Raw genomic sequence first — 19,025 nt, 5'->3', positions numbered from 1 at the left:
TACTGATTAACAGTCTGATTTATTTCTTGACGGAGGGGTTACTACACCGCAACTGTGGCGGATATCCCGCATGCCGAAATCCAAATACCATAGAAAACAATGGTATTTAGATTTCGGCAGATGAGAAGCAAATAATGGGTACAATGTGTTGTGGTGAATCCATTTTAGTTCTTATTGGGACACATCTAGTGACTTTTAACATACTTAGCTTGCTCTGATTTATTTCATTTATTTTATTATTTCTTCCAAGATGGATGCCATTGTTTATAGTTTATAAAGATGTTTTGATCTGCATTATCAGTGCCATTCTGAGATGGTGTAATTATCAATGTCATGATCAGTGATGTACGTAGGTATAGTTATCATGTCCCTTTCTCACTTACGTGTGATAGGAACATAATGTACACTTGTTGGGGATTGTTTATATAATTGCCGCTACAAGTCTGCCTCCTTATCAGTTGTTTAGGAACTTACCTGCGTCAGGGATTCTACATGATCTGCATAAATTCATCTGAAATGGACAAGGTCATTAGAGGGGTTACTTCCAGATGCCATCTACGCTGCGTGTCACCTTGCTGCAGAACTCAGCCTTTGTGTCAACACGGAGTCTGACCTAGAGACCACATTCCAAGGTAACGAGGGTTGGGGCACTTCTCATGAACATGGTACTGGCAAATTAGTTTTACCATACCTAGCTCGCATTAGGTTAGAAATTAGGTTCTCTTTGCAAGGAATTTTATATCTCCTGTTTATTGTAAGATGTTGGGGGTTTTATATTCACAACTCTCATCTTCACAATTATGCTTCTTTTACTATTTATTATCCTAATCATTGCAGCTCATACATTTTACCGTACATTGCAGTCTTTTCAATAAATATATTGAAAACTCTCCTGCCTCTTCTTCATTGCCTGTGTGTGACTAAGACTTGTTGCTAATGTGAGAAAAGGGTAACTTTGGTTCCACCACGGCTTCCCTGAGATGTCGCAATCTAGAGTCTATGCGTATGGCTTCCAGAAATCACCTTTGCTTTCTGAGTTTTGGTGAGGTACTGCTCATGAGGTTTGGGCCAATAGTTGCGACTTGTACGAGTGGCTTAGTCTCCTACAAACAAAAGTGCTGTCTCCCCTAAACCAGCAGTCTCGCCTTTGAGCGAGAGTCCAACTACAACAATGTGAGCAGTAAACAAGTGATTTAAGGAGGGTTCACAAGTTCTTCAATTCAGGGTTGATGCAGGCTTGCTTGAAAAACACATGAATCAAGGAAAACTGTGACTGGAGACCAGAGTGTTTCTATTGATATTTAAAGATAGTGGGTTGGTATATGATATATCTAGTCTATGATTATAGCATACACCATACCACCATGCTTGAAAAGATATATCACAAGAGTTTTTCAAATTATTTATTATTTTATGGAAGCCAATTGCAATTAATAAATCAAGAATACATGTATTAAAATCACAATGTGACCAATCATCGGAAAGACTACCTAAAATATATATTTGTAAAATTGAAAGAGATATGTGTAGGAAAAATATAATTAATTTGTGACCAGACTTTTAAAGAAAATTGATATGCGGTGTAATAGAAGGAAGTCTAAATAGCAGAGCTTTGGACATGTTAACCTTGAAAGCCTGCTCAGTAACATTTTTAAACACTTGTATTTCAAAAACTACTGAATGGATTGACATCAGTCCAAATAATGCAAGCTTTACTAAAGTTCTACTTTCATGTCAAGTTTAATGTAATTCCGTTCAGCAGTTCAGGGTGTAGATTTTGGCAAAGTTTCCTTTTGGAGCGTAAAAAAAAACCAGTTGTTACTTATCTTTTTTTCTCATGAACTTATCTATCTGAATATGTAAATTACCATGATTCGCGCAAATCCTTCCCCAGGTCAAAAGACATAGGCAAATCAAAAAATGCCTTCTCAGCAGAGACATCATCTATACTACACAGTGATAATCATCATATTTACTGAAAAACGTAAAACCGACAGTGAAGTATTGTTCTGACTCAAACTTGTAAAACCACTGAAATGCGTCAGATATGGTTAGCAATGCTCACAACACATGCCATAACTCATGCCACTGTCCATGGCGCCATGTTCTTCTCTTGAAAGCTGTACCTTTGCACAACTGCTGTTCTGAGTCGGCTTTCCTTCCTTCTCTAAAGAAACATGGCAACGGGTGGTGCGGGGGGCCTTCTACCCTACTGAAGGTGTGCTCTGAAGTTGCTTAGAGTGATGTGGCTCCCCATTTGGCCACTCTTCCTCAGAGAGTATCCCTATGCTATGACCTCAGGTTCAGCTTTTAATTGAAATTGTATTCTTGATGAGAGACATTGGAAGATATAAATGCAACACTGACCCAGACTGAAAAACGTTCCAGAACATATGAAAGCAAATCCAGAGTTTAGAAACCATCAAACCAGGATGGGGAGTCACAGGGGGTACTACTGTGGTATTCGTGACTGTGATAGGATTGCGCAGGAGGGGGAGAGCCGCAATAACCTTTCTAGGTAAGCTAGAGTTATTATGCTAAGGGTGCTGCCTCTCTCCGAGGGTGAACATCTGAGGGCTCTTGTGTCATATTTTCTTAAGGAAAAACTCTTCAAGGAATTCCCACTTGTCCCTTTGGAGGTGTGCAGGGTGATGAGTTTCCCAGCCAGAGGTTTGGAAATGAGGACAGCTGGTGCGAGGACTGTAATAATTGGGTTGGGCGAACCAACCCAGAGATGGACAACAAATGATGCAGACTGGTCTAAAAACTGCAAATTCAAGGGGTGTAACATGCTAATGTTTATGTTTCCAGTCCAAGCAGGGCTCAGCAGAAGAAGAGAACCAAATTATATGTATTTAAGAAGGAGATGTTGGTCATTTACTTCAGTGAGTTAACAAGGTTCCCCGTCCAGTATTCGAGTGTCACACAAGTGACGTAACTTTAACTTTTCTTATCTGAGTGAAGGTGGAGACTGGTTTGGAAGCTATAAAACTACAGCAGGCTCCCATTGACCCAGAGAACTATGATGCTTAGGGGCATATTTACAAGCCCCTAGCACCACCTTGCACCACTGTAGCATCATTTGTTTTTACGCTAAGGCAGCACTAAGGTGGCTTTTCCCCACCCTGTATTTACAGATCCTTGCGCCACATTATGCCTGCATCAGCCCAAGAGGGAGCAGTGAAGGAGAGCTTCAAGCCCTACTCAGTCCCTAAACCCTGTCACGTGTGCTGCAGCACTTCCTTTTCAGCCCATTTATATCCTGGTGTCTTTCCATTCTAAGTCTAATCCCATTCAATTACCTCCTGCTCTTTCTCTTGAGCACCTCTCCAACCACAGCAGCAATGATCTATCGCAAGTCTGGTCGAGACGTACTCCGTCCTTATTTTGCCCTCTGAGCCCCACTCACTGAAGAGATCCCTAGCCCCTCCCTGTTCGCTGTCCTAGGGCCAGCTTAGCCTGCACTGTAATCACTAATAACTCTCTTTGACCCTATCAGTTAAGGCAATTTGCCAGTTCCCTGAAGTAAGGTCAAGCCTACTCAGGAACTTGGAAGCCCGTAGCCGATCAATGAGCTCATCAGCTTTAGGGATGGGGTGCACATCAGACTTGTGACTGAGTTGAGCGCCCATTATTCCACACACAACCTGAGTTCTGTCTGGTGCAGTGCCCTGTGGGACAGCTTTGGGTAGCAGCACCACTGGGCTGGACTAGGGAATACGGGAGTACTCACTCACTCTCAATTCCAACATTTTGGACACTTCCTCCTTAATGTTGGCCCTCACCTTGTCTGACATCCTGCGTATTTTGTTTTGGCAGGTAGACTGTCCCCAGTGTTTATGCCATTGGTACACAAATATGTAAGCCCAGGAGTGAAGGAAAACAGTGAGACAAAATGTTCCAGAAACTGGTGACAGTCCGGCTGTCTGGGGTCAAGTTAGGAGAGAATTTGACACCTTCAACTGACCCATCATCAGATGACAGGAGAACCAGGAGAACACTCTCCTCTTCCCCTCCAGCAACTGTCAACAACGTTAGACATCTCGTTCGGGGTTGATTGAGGGGATTAATGTGGAGTAACCATGAGGGTTTCTGGGAGTCTTGATGTCCACCAAGTATGTGACTGCCCCTTCCTCTCAATCACCTCTTAGGGCCATGCCAAATGGTGTTGGAGGGCCCTGGGCTCTACTGGCTGCAGAACCCGCACTTTCTGGCCACGCTGAAACTCCATCACAACACGCTAGTTGCTGGTGCAGCTCTGTAAAACAGGTATTGAGCATGTGCTCCCTCAAGATTAAGTTGAACAGCTTAACATAAGTGCCAGCTTTGCTGCCCCTCACTCAGCCAATCAGTACCTTACTGCAGTAGCCTAAGAAATTCAACCAAGACTGGTTTGGGAGCTTGTGACTATCCCTGAACCTCTGACAATACTTCTCAGCGGTTAACACAAATTTAGAGTACCTCTTCTTATTGCCAGGTGGCTGGGCCATTCTTCCACATACCAGGCCTCCTGGGCAGACATGGACCTTAGGGGCAACTATGTCATTCATCGGATGTACTTGGTCTAGTCACTAACCTCAAGTGTAAGAAGTTTGTCCCTCCACACTGTAGGCATGTAATTTCATGAGCTAGCCTCCCAGCCCCCTCCCACAGTGATCATATGGGGCCCTCTGCATCCTCAGGGCTATCTCATTGGCAGGAAACAATTTGTTTATGTCATCTGCTTCGACATAACTAGGCACCATGTCTTGTGTATGCGGGCCCTCACTTCTCCAGGGGACACTAAAGGTATGCTGCCACCATCAGTTCTGAGCTCTTGCATTTGCCTGGCCTTGAGCAATAGCTCTTTCATGTTCTTTGCATGCTCCATCAGCAGTTTCTCTTCTGCTTCCAGCATCATCTTGGCCAGCTGCAGTTTGAGCTCCCTCTCCGCCTTCCTGTCCTCCAGTGCCTCTTGGAAGAGATACCGGGAAGACTCCATGGTGCTAAAAGGGAGGTAGTACACTTAAATTTAGAAAAAAGGAAAAATCTGCCAATGGAAAACTAAGAAGAATTAAAAAAAGAGGTCAATTCTGTTGTCAATTATTTATAGGGGATTTTTGTGTTACACAAATTACTGTGTGGTACTGCCCAAATACAGGTACTGGACCCCACCACTGAACATCAATGTGAGAAGTTGGGTTGTTGGTTGAGTGGGGTGTTAACTCTGCTCAGGCAACACCCAGCATTCCTGTCAGGGTGAACAGTAAAAGTCACTAAAATAACTTGTGCTTATCCCTCAGTTAGATTGGTGCAAAGCAGTGAGGATTAACTTAGAGGCAATGTATAAAGTATTTATGCAGCACATATACAGTAATAAAGTGTAAACACAACACAAGAAAAATCTTACACCAATTTAGACAATTAAAGTAGATTTTAATAAATTATTTGACACCAAAACAATAAACATCCAATTAATAGGACCAAAGTTATGAATTTTTAAAGTTTAAGGTAAATACTAGCGCCTAATAAAGATCAACAGTATTTTCTCCAGCAGTGAAGAATGTAGCAGAAGCTGCCACTAAGTCAGTCCAAGTAGTGATGCACCTTGGGCAGACAGCCAAGAAGGTTGGTCCTAGTCTCCTCCTGGTTTTCAGAGCTGTTTTATCCCAAAGTTGTGAATTTTAGCTACCTGGCACCTTCACCTTTCACACCACCACCAAGGGTTCAGGACTGGAGGAGCACTATTTAGAGTTTAGGACACAGTCCAACTAAGTCTAGGTGTGGGTTCAAGATGGTTGGAGCCTTTTCTGTCTGTGAGCCTCTGATCAGGAGGCCAACCAACAAGCCCTTGGAGTCATTCTGGTAGTCCTGTGTTCAGGCAGTAGAACAGGACTCAAGCAGCAGGGTAGGCTTCTAAGGGTTCAAGACATTTTTCATGCAGCAAAGCAGTCCTTCCACGTGCAGCAAAACAGTGTTCTGAAGTGCCCAGCTCCACACCACCCGCCCACCCTGCCAGTTATGGCCCATCCAGGCACACCTAATCCCTCTATTGTGTGGCTGTCTGGGAGGAATAAACAAAGTCAAACTGCCAACTACACACAGTCATGTTACTCAGGAACAGGCTGCAGGCACCAAATAGAGCAGCAAAATACGAACTTACTAATAGTTACATTTTCAAAATTGTAACTTAAAATCTGTCTTTTCCATCAAAGAGAGTTTTAAATTACATTTTCTCAGACACTAAACATGAAATGTTTACCTGTTTCCAAATCAAAAGTTAGTAGTTATTAAATGTAATAAGGCAATTTAATGTTATTGTATTGAGGAAGTAGGCCTCATAGTAGTGAAAAAGAAAATTTACTAGTTTTTCACTACTAGGAGATGTGAAACATAAAAGTGCATGTCCAGCCTTTCCATTACTATGCACCCTGCCCCTTGGACTACCTACGGCCTACCTCAGGTGTGAATTCTAGGTAATAAAAGGGGAGCTTAAGGCTTGGTAAGGGGTTATTTTGCCACATCAAGCTGCTAAGGGACTACATAAGTGGGGTGGCACAATAAGTGCTGCAGGCCCACTAGTAACATTTAATTTACAGACTCTGGGTATATAGTATACCACTTCACTAGGGACTTATAAGTAAATTGAATGTGCCAATCAGGTGTAATCCAACTTTAACGTGTTTTAGGGAATGAACACAAAAAGCTTTAGCACTGGTTGGTCCTGCTGCCAACAAAAATGAATTCAGGAAAATAGGAAGGTATAGGCAAAACATTTGGTAAAAACCACTCTAAGGCTGACAGGTCTAACAGGCTCCCTTAGCGTGTGCATGCCCACCTGGCTTCCCTCCACAGAGTCTACTCAGGATTTCACCTGTGCACATATGTGGCAAAGTCTTGATATTTGGCTCCCTACTGGCATGCTTGTGACTTTGTGTCTGTTACCACTAGGATTTCTGATTACAGTTACAAATCGCTAGTTACGTTAAATAAAATAATAGAGTACACCCAGCCAACTGAACTGACTCTTGCCACTTTGATAAAAGTTATTATTGATACCTAAGAGAATCATACTCATTTTACAATCTTGAGGAGGAATAAAAGGCAGAGTGAGCACATCTGGGATTAGAACCTGACCATGTTGGTTATAGTAATGATCTCTGAACTGGCTATCAACATGATGAGCTAAAACACTGCATATTTTGGTTGATGCCATTCTGATCTATTTCACAGCATTTGAAACGGGTCTGAAGTGGATACTATGCAATTGTATGTTTCAAGGTTAGAGGAATAGGCTTTTGTAGTTCTTCGTTAGTTCGATCAGGATGAAACTTGTATTTACAATCGCATAAGGAGAAGTCAGCTAAATACGCATTTTGAGAAATGTTCAAAAACGTTCAAAAGATGCATTTTACTAAAACTTATTCCAGCTGGCAACAGAGCACACTGAAGCTGCTATTTCTCAACATGCCTACCTTAGCTTTAGAAAACAGCGATTGGTCATCTCATTAAAAACAGTAATGAGATTTTAAGTCATAAGCTTTGGGTTTAATTTAATTTTTTGGGGGAGAATGGCTCCATGTGGTCTTATTGGAAATTTCATTTAGGCTTCCATCTGGAAATGAACAACGCCAGGCTGTGCCTTCCTAATGACTAAGCAATAGACATGATGGAAAAAGACAGGCATCCTTCATAGGAATAATAACTAACTGGACAGATGTCTCATGCAGCTGTACTCGCGGGTTACAAAGCTTGATAACTTAGGACAAAGCCAGCTGCTGAAGCCTGCTACTCCAATTCTTCATAACATAGCTAATGATATTCCCTCTGTGCACCGTTCTGTTGCTTTTTGTTAGGTTTGTGCTCTATAAATACCCATACATAAGTCCATGCACATACGTGCTTTCGGCATAAAGTTTCCACCACACAAAAAGGGAACCAAAAATACTCAATGCATGTAGGAACATGCCCACGTCCAGTCTTGTTTTCTTATCCAGCCTGTAGTACACAAAACACCTTTCCAGTCCGCTGTTGTGAGTGCTCCTCTTCACACTTCACACAGCCTGTAGAGCTGAAGGCTCAAGCCCAGCATAGATTGCTGAGGGATCACGTACAGCTTGTAGAGGTGAAGGCTCATGGTCATCCTCCAACTCTGAGGGCTTATGGCCGACATGAAGTGCTGAAGGCTCATGTCTAGTCTGGAGTGTTGCATGATGATGTCCACCCTGTACAGCCGAAGGCGTATTCCAATCCTCAAGTACCAAGAGCCCATGTGCTGCTGGCCCATGTCCAGCCTCTGGTGCGGAAGGTCCATCTCCTGTCTGGAGTGCTGAGAGCTCACCTCCAGTCTCAGTGGCGTAACATTAGCCCCTGCAGCCCCCTTGGTGCAGGGGACCCTCGAGCTCCATGGTGGCCCATTCAGTATGACACAGTCTAAGAGGTATTTTGTGGTGTGCTGTGGGTGGGGCTCCCCATGTACTTTGCAGGGGCATCCTCTCAAGTTTCATTACGCCACTGTCCAGTCTGTAGTGTTGAGGGCTCATGTCCTGCCTCTTGTGCCGAGGACTGATGTCCATCTTTTCGGTGCGTGCTGTACAAAAGACTTATGATTAGACTGCATTGCTGAGGGTTCATTTTCACACCTACAAGAACCAATGTCCAGCTTGTTATGCTAATGCCTCATGTTCATCTTCCAATGCTGAGGGCTCCTCGTCACATCTATGTGGTCCCATGTTCAGGGTGTTTTGCTGAAGGGCCACCTCTAGCTTGCAGAGCTGAAAGCTAATGTACAGTCCAGAGTGCTGTCGGCTCATGTTCAGACTGTAGTACTGAAGGTTCAGGTCCACCTGTAGTGCTGAAGGCTTATTTCTACCCTGTACTGCTGAAGATGCATGTACGGTCTGTAGTGCTGAGGGCTCAGCATCAGTCTACAATGCCAAGGCTCATGGTGAGCCTGTAGTGCTGAGGCCTTCTCTTCACAGTTATGAGGACCATTGTCCAGCCGTTAGTGCTGACAGCTTTTGTCCAGCATGGAGCCCTGAGGGCTCATCCACAGACTGTAGTGGTGAAGGCTCATGTCCTGCATGGAGTGGTGAGGTATCCAGACAGGCTGTTGTGGCAAAGGCTTGTGTTCATTCTGAAATGCTGATGGGTCCTGACCAGGCTGTAGCTGTAGTGTGGAAGGCTCATGTTCAGTCTGGAGGTCTGAGAGCTCACGTCCAGATCATGTCCTCTCCACACCTATGAAGGCCCATGTCTAGGCTGGAGTGTTGAGGGCCCATGTTCAGCCTGAAGTTCCAATGGCCAAGTGATGTCACTTGCTATCATACAGTTGAGGCTAATTGTGATGTCACCTCCTAAAATGTCATTGATTGTCAAAAGCCATGTGAACCCACTTCAATTATGATGTTGGCAAATTTGCATCTGAGACCCGAGCACCCTTCATTCTTTACGCATTTAAAGTACAACGAAAGAATAAAGAGTGACTTTTTTTTCATATGCAGGTCTTAATGAATCTAGAACCCAGAGAAACTTTGTTCTCTGGTTTTAAGTCCTATGTGGCCTGGTCAATGACCAAGTCTTAAAATTATGTGTGTCATTAGTTGATTGTACAATGCAAAATGTTCCTAGAGAAACAGACATATTACTTAAAATTGTAAATAAATAGGTATAACTTGTTCTTCCAAACGAGCATTTTTTACTTTAATTAATGATGCTATATTTAGTTAACACAGTTTCTCTGCTGACCCCTATGATGTAAGTGGGATTGCACGTACATTGAGTCTAGTGGTACTTTTTCAGTACTATTATAGGTAAAAGATGAACTGGATAGTTGAACTGTTCACTTTTTTTGTCAAGTAATGGTATCACTCCTTCACAGAAATAAAATCCTTACTAATGTCATACTTGAAATCGATTGGCCAGATGCGGTGTTCTAGAGTCCAAATAATCATTTAAAATGTCATAGTGCTGCACATGCTATAAAACACAGATCCCTTTTAGTAAACAGTACACCACCCACTATAACAGTACATTTTTCTCACATGCAGTTTACAGTGGTAGTTTCTATGATTCGCCTGCCCACTATTCTCTTAGGCTACTACTCCAGATAGTGTCTTCTTTTAAGTCGCTCGACCTTCTGGTGGACACACATGTATAGACAGGCCTGGGGTGTTTGCTCACCTCGTGGACAGATGGTTGGCTTTGTGACTATACATTGGTAGAATGGAGATATGATCACTGGAATTCATCATGAGACCAATTGGCCCTGAGTCTGTCATTGGCCAACCTCCGTCTACCGTCATCTCTTCTTTCTGTGTTCACTGGTGGATAGTTGTTATCTCATTTTTTTTCCCAGTAAAATGTTTTAAACAAACACAAAGGTGATGTCCATCGTTTAAAAGCGTTAATGCGCATATATGTTTTTATAGCTTGTAAAAAACTGCAGAGAAAGCTGTCTTACCAATATCTGTGAGAGGATAAACAAACAAACACTGCCTCCAATAGTGAGCACATTCCACAGGGCAGCCCACCCGTGCTGTGAATTTCTATCCTGACAGGGCTGAGAATGTTCCACTCCGTTGAGCTGCTCTTGCTGCTCACCGTCTTCATCCAATGAACCCATCATGCAGATCTCAGATAGACCTAAAAAGATAAATGAAGGTATCAAGATACTTGCTTTTTCAGTTAGGCCTTGATGGACAATTTGACTGAGTTGTTGGGTATATAGCACATGCTTATCAAAACTGTATTGCCATACTCCAACTCTTCAGGTACTTCATAGAAAGAGAGAGTAGATATGGGAGCAGCCTGTTAATCAATAGTGGCGCACAGCATAACGAGGGATAGTAGACTTACTAGTAAATCAAATATGCCAATCATGGATAAACCAATCACATACAATTTACACAGAGAGCATATGCACTTTAGCACTGGTTAGCAGTGGTAAAGTGCTCAGAGTTCAAAAGCCAACAGCAGAAGGTCAGAAAAAATAGGAGGCAGGAGGCAAAAACACTGGGGATGACCCTGCAAAAAGGGCCATTTCCAACAGTATGTCTTCCATTCAGTATTGTTACAGAAACAACTCACTCATTCCCACCCACACATCCAACGCACTCACTCACCCATGCAAGAAAATACTGTTATCATTAAAAGTATTTTATCATTTAGCATGAAAATGCTTAATTCTGGAAGTAAAGTTCTATAAATAAAGAGCTGACTCTTTTTCCTAGAGCTGGCTAGAAATACATAGACGTCAATGTCAGAGAAAGGCAGCCAGGCTATTTAGTCTTAAATTCCCTCACTCTCTGTAATATGCCATAGGAGGGTTCAGTCCTTCCCTTTCATTCTTTCACTTACACTTATGATATGCGCCCCATTTCCTTTTGAATTTTGTTAGATTGTGACCCAATCACTCATGCTGGACATCAGATTCCTGCTATAAATCAGAGACTCTCTCATGTTCCTTCTGAGACTTCATCTTCTCCTATTAGGATCTCGACTTCTACAGCCATACTTCCAGTTGAATATATTTGGCTCCTTAGCTTTAGTGAAACTCTGAGGTATGTAAATGTCTCTATGTCATCTCAACTTTTTCCATACTCTTTGAGGAACACACACATTTGGGTCACTGCACTGCTACACTAAAGCTCCCTATACCATCCCTACCTCCACCCACCCGCGTGGACTGTCTCTAAGAAACTGCATCCTGTATTCTTCACAGCTAAAGCTCCCTCTATGCATCCTAATATTCCCTTGACTCTCCCTGGTATATTTTCTTATTTTTTTATTAACATTTCTTTATTAAGGCTTCGGAAAAGTATACATACATGTGATAAACGATTCTCACATGCGAAACCATGTCATTATAAATTATTACTAGAACTATGAAATAAGAAAAGGAAACAGAAGTAACATTCCCCATCCCTTGCCCCATAAAGAGTTCCACGATTCACTTCTCCAGTCTCTTTTCCCTTAAGTCAAACTCACTCATATCTTCTAAGGGCCTTTTCACTCATGGTTGTGAGTGAGGGAGGTCCACACCAAGTTTCCGGGTATCAGTCGGGATTACAGATCATCTGTATAGCTCACAAGTTTAAGTATCTATTTCAGTAATTACACAGAGACTGCCATGTAGATCTTTGTCTGTTTCTTTGTGGTATGTTCGTTCCAGCTTTTAGACCCAGTGAGAGTGTTATGACCTTGGTCTTTATTAGGTCTGGCCTAGAGGCAGATTTAATTGCTCACCTGCTTCACGTTTTCCCCCAAAAAATTAACCAGTACCGGCCCCTTGGAAACGAGTGTCTGATTGTCATCCTTTGTAGTTTTACTTATGTGCACAATCTGGGCGAGCTCACTCTCGGCCGTGAAAGCCCTTTGTCTCGTCTAAGTGAGTAACTTTCCTTTCCAGTGTTTTTCCAGCTGCCTTCTCCTTCCTTTTTATGCAAACCATACTTCTTTCTGTTAGGAACTACTTCTATGAAGACCCACTCTACACAATCGCTACTGTGTACTTGCATTGCATTCTTTGCAATGACTGCCTGTGCACATCACACACTAGCTACTTCCCATGAAAGCATGGGATTATACTTAGTGCATGCAGGGCACCATGAACCTATTGATACTGTGTGCACTGTGTGACATGCTGGTCTTCTCATAATCTGTTTAGTGTTCCAGTTCATTTAACTACCCTTGCCATTGTGGGAGAAGTCTTTCCAACTGTGATGACCATACACTGGCCACAAACCCCCACGTTCTCCCCTTCAATGTCCCACAAGCACCCTCCCATGTGTAGTGTAAGAGGGGGATCATGAACCTATTCTTAATGTTCTGTGCATTTTCTTGATGCAGTGGTCCTTCAACTGAAAAGCCATTGCTGTGGCATATGCTAGGGCTTTGAATATGAGCAGTATAATAAATGCCTTCAGTGTGTCCTATTGACCCAGGGACATCTGTGGACATTCAGCCTCTCCCACTAACTTTAGGCTCTCACACCCACCAAAACCTTCCAGTGTGCAGCTAGCCACCTGAATACAGACAAGGTCTGGGCTCACCCCTCTGGGAGAAACCTTTCTCTGCATTTAGTGGTTAACAGTATTTATTAGGTGAGATCAGTTACAAGTAGAAACACCTGCATCCCAACTAAAGCAAACAGCATAATCAAGTGGGTCATCCTGCATCAGTCATTCACTGACTTCACTTTGAGTGATAGCATTCTGCTGTTTCAGAAGGAGTGCAAGCAGTTCCCTTCAATGCCAAGAATGCCAATGTATGCTTTTTGGGATCAAAAAAATGCTTACTTTTAGTCATACATTGGTGACGGCACAGCCTCCCTCCCACCAATATAGCTTCACAACAGAAAACAAACACTTGCAAATAGAAAAGACTAGCAGCTAATGCCAGACCTATTGTCTTTGGCAATGCTTGTTTTTCCTGTTCTGAGAGCTCAACACACAAGACAATGCATGCAGTAAAGCTAAATTTGCAAGGTCAGTCCGTCATTCTTATCTCTCTACAAAAACTATGTGATTATGAGTGCATTAATCAGGTGGACAGGAAATCAGTCACAGTTGTGACAGAGTACCCATCCGCCACGCCCAAAATCAGGCCCTTAGAATCCTGCAACCAAAATCAGGCCCTTAGAATACTGTTCTTACAGTTGTCACATAGGCTTCCATTATCCTAATGAGGCTGCTGGATCTGGGCAGCAGCATCACCTGAATTATAGGGAACTGAGTCCAATCCCACACCATCCGACAACTGTCAGCCTAATCCGTTTTCAGCAAACCAGCAGCACAAAATCTCTGCCCAAGAGCAGGGATGATTTGTGGCAACCGTGCATGTCCTGATGACTTCTCAGGGAAATTGTGGTGGATCAGATCTCATCCTTTTCTCTCACATACATCAGACTCACACATGCAAAGACAAACAGGCAGAAAATGGTTCAATAAGATTTATTGAAACAACTGTGTCTTGGATAGAATGGCATGAATTGCAATAATTAGAATGATGAAACATGCTAAAAGCAAAAGGGTGACAAGGAAAGTAAAACACAGAAATAAATCCCACCATACTGTCACTATGCATGTAATATATGCAGTTCCTACCTAATGTATGTTAGAGCACAGCATAATAAACCCTAATCCGTCGTTCAGGACCCCCCTGGGAAGACATCATTCCCCATATCTGAGCAAGGAAGCCTTTTGTCTATAGAGACACCATATTCATATAGGCCAGGGAAACGGTTGTCTCAGCAGGTAGCTGTAGCAAAGTCAATCAGCATGCGGTTGTGGTCATCTGGCTGGAATCTCCCTCTAATGTGCCTGGGACAGAGAAGTGTTTTTATAATAAAACAGCTGATGTTCTGAGAAAATGTTCCCACGTAAGGATGTGTGTGTTTCTGTGAACGTTGGAGATGCAGTGTACCACTTTGCCGGCAACCCTATCTTGCTGCAGCCTTGAGGAAGGCACAAACTGAAAAGAAAGTCTTGCTAAGAAATGCAATGCTTTCCTAGGTGAAAGAACAACTAGATAAAGAAAATAAAACAGCACCACAAATGTGGCCGATTCTGAAATAATTATAATGAAACAGAATAAAATGTAACTGGGCTAAAGGGCTAAAGCAGCAGGCCTAGTTGCTAAAGTAACGTGCCTAAAGGCATCACTAAAATGGCTATACAACTCAGTAGTTTTGTGTAGACTGGCAGCTTCTGAAAAACACCTTTGGTGTCTAACGAGGGCCCTCGGCCTCAGCACTTAACTCATCACAGCCTGTGACTCAATGGGTCATCCAATTCTATAGGAAAGCCCAACTACCCTAAAAAACTGTGGCCTGGGTAGTTTAGGAATGCTGGGATATTCACTTGAACCAGTCTCTCTGGACAGTCGTGACACTCTGATAATAAGCAGGCAGTTATTTGCTTACAAATAATGGCCTCTTAGACTAAGATGGAGAATCACTGCGATTTCTGATTTAGATGTCAGTAATTTACTGCCACCGAGAATTAGCATCACAGGGCAGCACCCTACATATTTATGCATGTTCTTGCTATTCTTATAGCGAGAACCAAGCTAGAAGCAAAAAAAGTATATGATGGGGGTCAGGAGCGCATTTGAGAATCGTTTCTGTTTTGCGTGTTAGTAGCATTAGTATTTGTTTGATGAAGCGTGAAGCGGCCTAATGAAGAGGTGAATACTTTCTCAGCCAGATAGTCATGGGTACTATTTCTGGAAGCCTATGAAAGTGTATGTTCTACCTGCCATCTCTATTGCCATCAAGCTGAAAGAGCAATATGGTACTTATATCATGATTGGAAGCTTCAGCAGTATGAGACAAGGGTGCTGGCTGCCGCTATGAGATGACAGTGGCAGGTGTTGACCAGAGCCCCTCTTTGTATCAAAAGGAAGCTGTAGAACTACATCAGATGGGAACCACAAATGGCCATCTACAGTAACCACACTGGTTTCTGTAAATTGTGAGGAGATTTCCAAGCCACATTAGACCTAAAGGTATTTAAATGATTATTTTCCAAAGTCTTATTAATGTTTTTCAGACTCCACATTACCGCGAATTGTAAGTGCTTCTGATCACAGGTATTTTCCAAGAAAAACACATTTTATGATGACGATTAACTTTGTGAACATTGTTATTTACATGCTTAGTGATGAACTGAAATTGTTTATTTAAACGTTGTTTTTGAGTAGTCTTCCTTTAAGTGGGAAACATATGGTTAGGAAGTGCCCCAATAATGCATACCTGCGTTTTACTTGCTTAATTACTTTTTAAAATAAATACAATTTAGAAATATAAGGAAACATGAGATTGCACTTCTGTCACTCAAAAATAAAGTGTGGGCTTAATAACCATTTAGAGGTGCATGGTAACATCAGCTCTGCTTTTTTGCTGTGTAAATCCATCATTGGAAGGATTACCACAAAACAGCATTACCAGCAGTAGAAATATAGGGGGTGATTTATATGTTGGCAGAGAAAGAACTCCGTTGCAATGGTGACTAAACTACCTCCTAGCCAACACAGTGGTCTGCCCACTAGATTTATATGCGGGAGGACCATAGGTTTGGCTACAGCTGTGACTACTCCATCATCACTGTAGCCAAACTGTCCAATTAGAACAGGTGGATATATAACAATTTTTTCCTGTCTGTCACCAGCAGGCAAACTTTGGGCTGGTTTAGGTAAGGGATGGTACCTAAGTTATTGGTGGTAAGGGACAGTAACAAATAATCCACCAACGTGGCAGCAATAATTCAGTAATTTTACTTTGTCACAGAGCTTAATTGGCCCATCTCTTTTTTTGAAAAGATGGCTTGTCTTGGCGTTGAGAAAAAGGGATCAGAATGTTACGCCAAATGTTACTTGAGTGGGTAGATAATTACACATTCTAGGAAAAGTATCAGATGCAATTCAACCTATTGTGGAAATGCCAAGTCCTATTTTTTTTTGTCAAACTCTGCTTATTTAAAATATTAAAATAGGCCAGTGATTAAATTTAAATACATTTAATACATATATTACTTATGAATCTCAGAATACTTTTCCCTAATTGTAGAGACACTATACAATTAAATAACACGTTCAGCTGTCTAGTTTACAAATCGGAAGTAGTTATAGCCAAAAAGTATACTTCATTGGACAAAGTACCAAATAACTACATGTTTCATAATTCCTCTAATAGATGGATGAATGGACTCACTAGGTAACATTCTCCAGGTGGAGGCATATTGTTAATTTTGTATTTGTAGCTAAGAAAATATTTTTTAACACATGCAAAAACACACTACTTACTCATCAATTGGCGACAGTGATTGTTTGGATTATCCAATTTGTTTTGGTAGTTATTACGGCTCCCTGTACGATATCACAATCGAAAAGTCAAAAGTAACATTGGTAATTTATTTTGTTGCATTACACTTTACCGAATGGGTAAATTGAAAACTTCTCTATTCCCCTTGTCTTCAAATGCCATAACATGGTTGGGTAAAAAGAGCACCATCCAAATTCAAGTGTATGAGCTCTTGAATTGCAATTCACGAGTTGTTTTTTGTGAGGAAGAATTTCCTTTCCTTTAGTATAGAGAATGTGTAAATGAACCAGTTTTGAACTAGTTGTTACTTGCTGTTTTTGTCAAATAATACAAATTCTACTTTATTGCTGTTGAAGGTAGGGGGGTGGAAATCCAGGTATTGATGAAGTAGTGTTTGAGGTGTTGGAGGTGTGGAGCAGAGGAAACTTTCAAATATAATGGTGTGTTATCAGCATATTAGTGAATTTTGCTATTGATAGAGTCTCAAGAGGCTGAAAGTACAGGTTGAAGATGAGAGGGAACAAGATGGAAACCTGGGGGATTCCGCAGGATATACCGACCTTCTGGAAGCTTCAGGGACATGGAGGTGCCTGTGTGAACAAACTGGTGGCACTTGTTTTGATAGAAAGAGAATCACTTGTATTTGTAAAGAGAGAACTACTGAAGGAGATCGATCATCAGTGATTACCATTTGAGGCTTCAGGTTGCATTAAGGGTTGCATTGAGGGTTGCATGATCGGTAGTGCTGAAGGCAGCTATATTCTAATGATAATCAAGAGTCAGTCACAGAACTGAGGTTTCTAAAAAAAACATACTGCTTTTGCAACCTCAAAATGATCGTTTGTTAGTACAGATCTTTAGCTTTTCCACCTGTCCTCAAAAAAATCGCAATATTTATATTTAATCCTAAAGAACGTCTGTGAATGCAGAATCCAGCTAAAGGCAGCTACCGACATTTATAATATCAGCGTCTGGAAAAACATACATAATATAATTCACAAAAATTACACAAATTACGTGTTATTATACAACATGCCGGTGTGTCAGTTTCTGATACTTTTTAGCTCGAAAGGCATCATTGTCTCCATTTTGGATGCAAGGAAATTACACGACACATACAGCTGGTTAAGTTTAGTTTTTTCCCGTTCTTTCCTGTGCTCCCACAAAAAGTTTTTTTTTTCCTCAACGAAATCTTAATTACGAGATGTGCCTTAATTGCATAATCTTCGTCATTTTGAGTACTAATCATAAAATACTGGAAATTACAGGAAGTATACCGGCATTAACGAAACTTCGCCCGCGCTTAATAATAACCTTGCAACTGGATTCATCTGCAGGGCTTCAGGAAGACAGCCGCAGCTTCAACAGCTACTATTCTGTCAAGAACATCAGCAATGGTGGTACAACTGGTAAAAATTTAGACTATGATGTTTATGGCTCCAGACTGTTCCCGCAGCACTGGTGAAGGGAGGAACTACAGCGGTTCTTCGCATTCATGATAGATGAATAAAAGGTGCATTAATCACAAACCAGGTCACCTGCATTTGGGAAGTTTTTTTTTATTCCTATTTTCTTAGTTTAAGTACGTATGCCACTCCTTCCCAGCAGCTAACATTTAAACAATGTTTTGTCTTTTTGAGCTTGAATGGACGGAGTACTCCCTATTTGAAACTCTCCGGAGCAAGGCACCCGAAGAGGTAGTCCAATGAGCATGATTTTTCCCCAGGGTTAGTAAATACTAGTAGCATATTTGCCAGTGAGGGTGAAAGAGATGTTTAGGGGAACCTTGGATTTGTAAACCCTAGTATTCTAGAATGATGTGCCCTATCAAAACTAAAGGAAATTCCTGAATTTCTGCTTACAATAATTTGTTATTTCTCTGATGCGAATGAACACAAATTGTTCTTCGCTTGATTAGTACCTTGCAATAATCATCGCTCAAGAGCCACAATGAAACCCAGTAGCATATACCGAAATAGGTGTGTTTTGCTCCCCAATTATGGTAAAATATACTAAGATGACGTGTCCAGCCCATGCACTTGTCAATACCAGCAACCTAATGAACAGCACTTCTTCACACCTCTCTACATAGTCATTTTGTTTGAAGGAATTAACACTGAAAGGAACTTTTCCTGATTATAAAACTCTATATCCTACCTAAAACCAATTACTTACTAGTGTGGATTCATGTCCATAAATGAAAAAATCAGAAATAATAGTAATA

The 19,025-nt window shown here is 41.7% G+C and overlaps 1 protein-coding gene across 1 annotated transcript in view; it reads right to left on the bottom strand.

The window, feature by feature from the left end:
- The window catches only part of PTPN5 (protein tyrosine phosphatase non-receptor type 5), a 556,863-nt gene that overhangs the window by 309,926 nt on the left and 227,912 nt on the right, over window positions 1-19,025 (bottom strand). The window contains exon 3 of the mRNA XM_069223005.1: window positions 10,442-10,623. Coding sequence (XP_069079106.1) covers window positions 10,442-10,606 — 165 coding nt within the window. The 5' untranslated portion in view covers window positions 10,607-10,623. The remainder of the gene's footprint in view (window positions 1-10,441; window positions 10,624-19,025) is intronic.

Source organism: Pleurodeles waltl, chromosome 3_1 (assembly GCF_031143425.1).
Source record: "Pleurodeles waltl isolate 20211129_DDA chromosome 3_1, aPleWal1.hap1.20221129, whole genome shotgun sequence".
Taxonomy (NCBI): domain Eukaryota; kingdom Metazoa; phylum Chordata; class Amphibia; order Caudata; family Salamandridae; genus Pleurodeles; species Pleurodeles waltl.
This window is presented reverse-complemented; position numbering and strand designations above follow the sequence as displayed.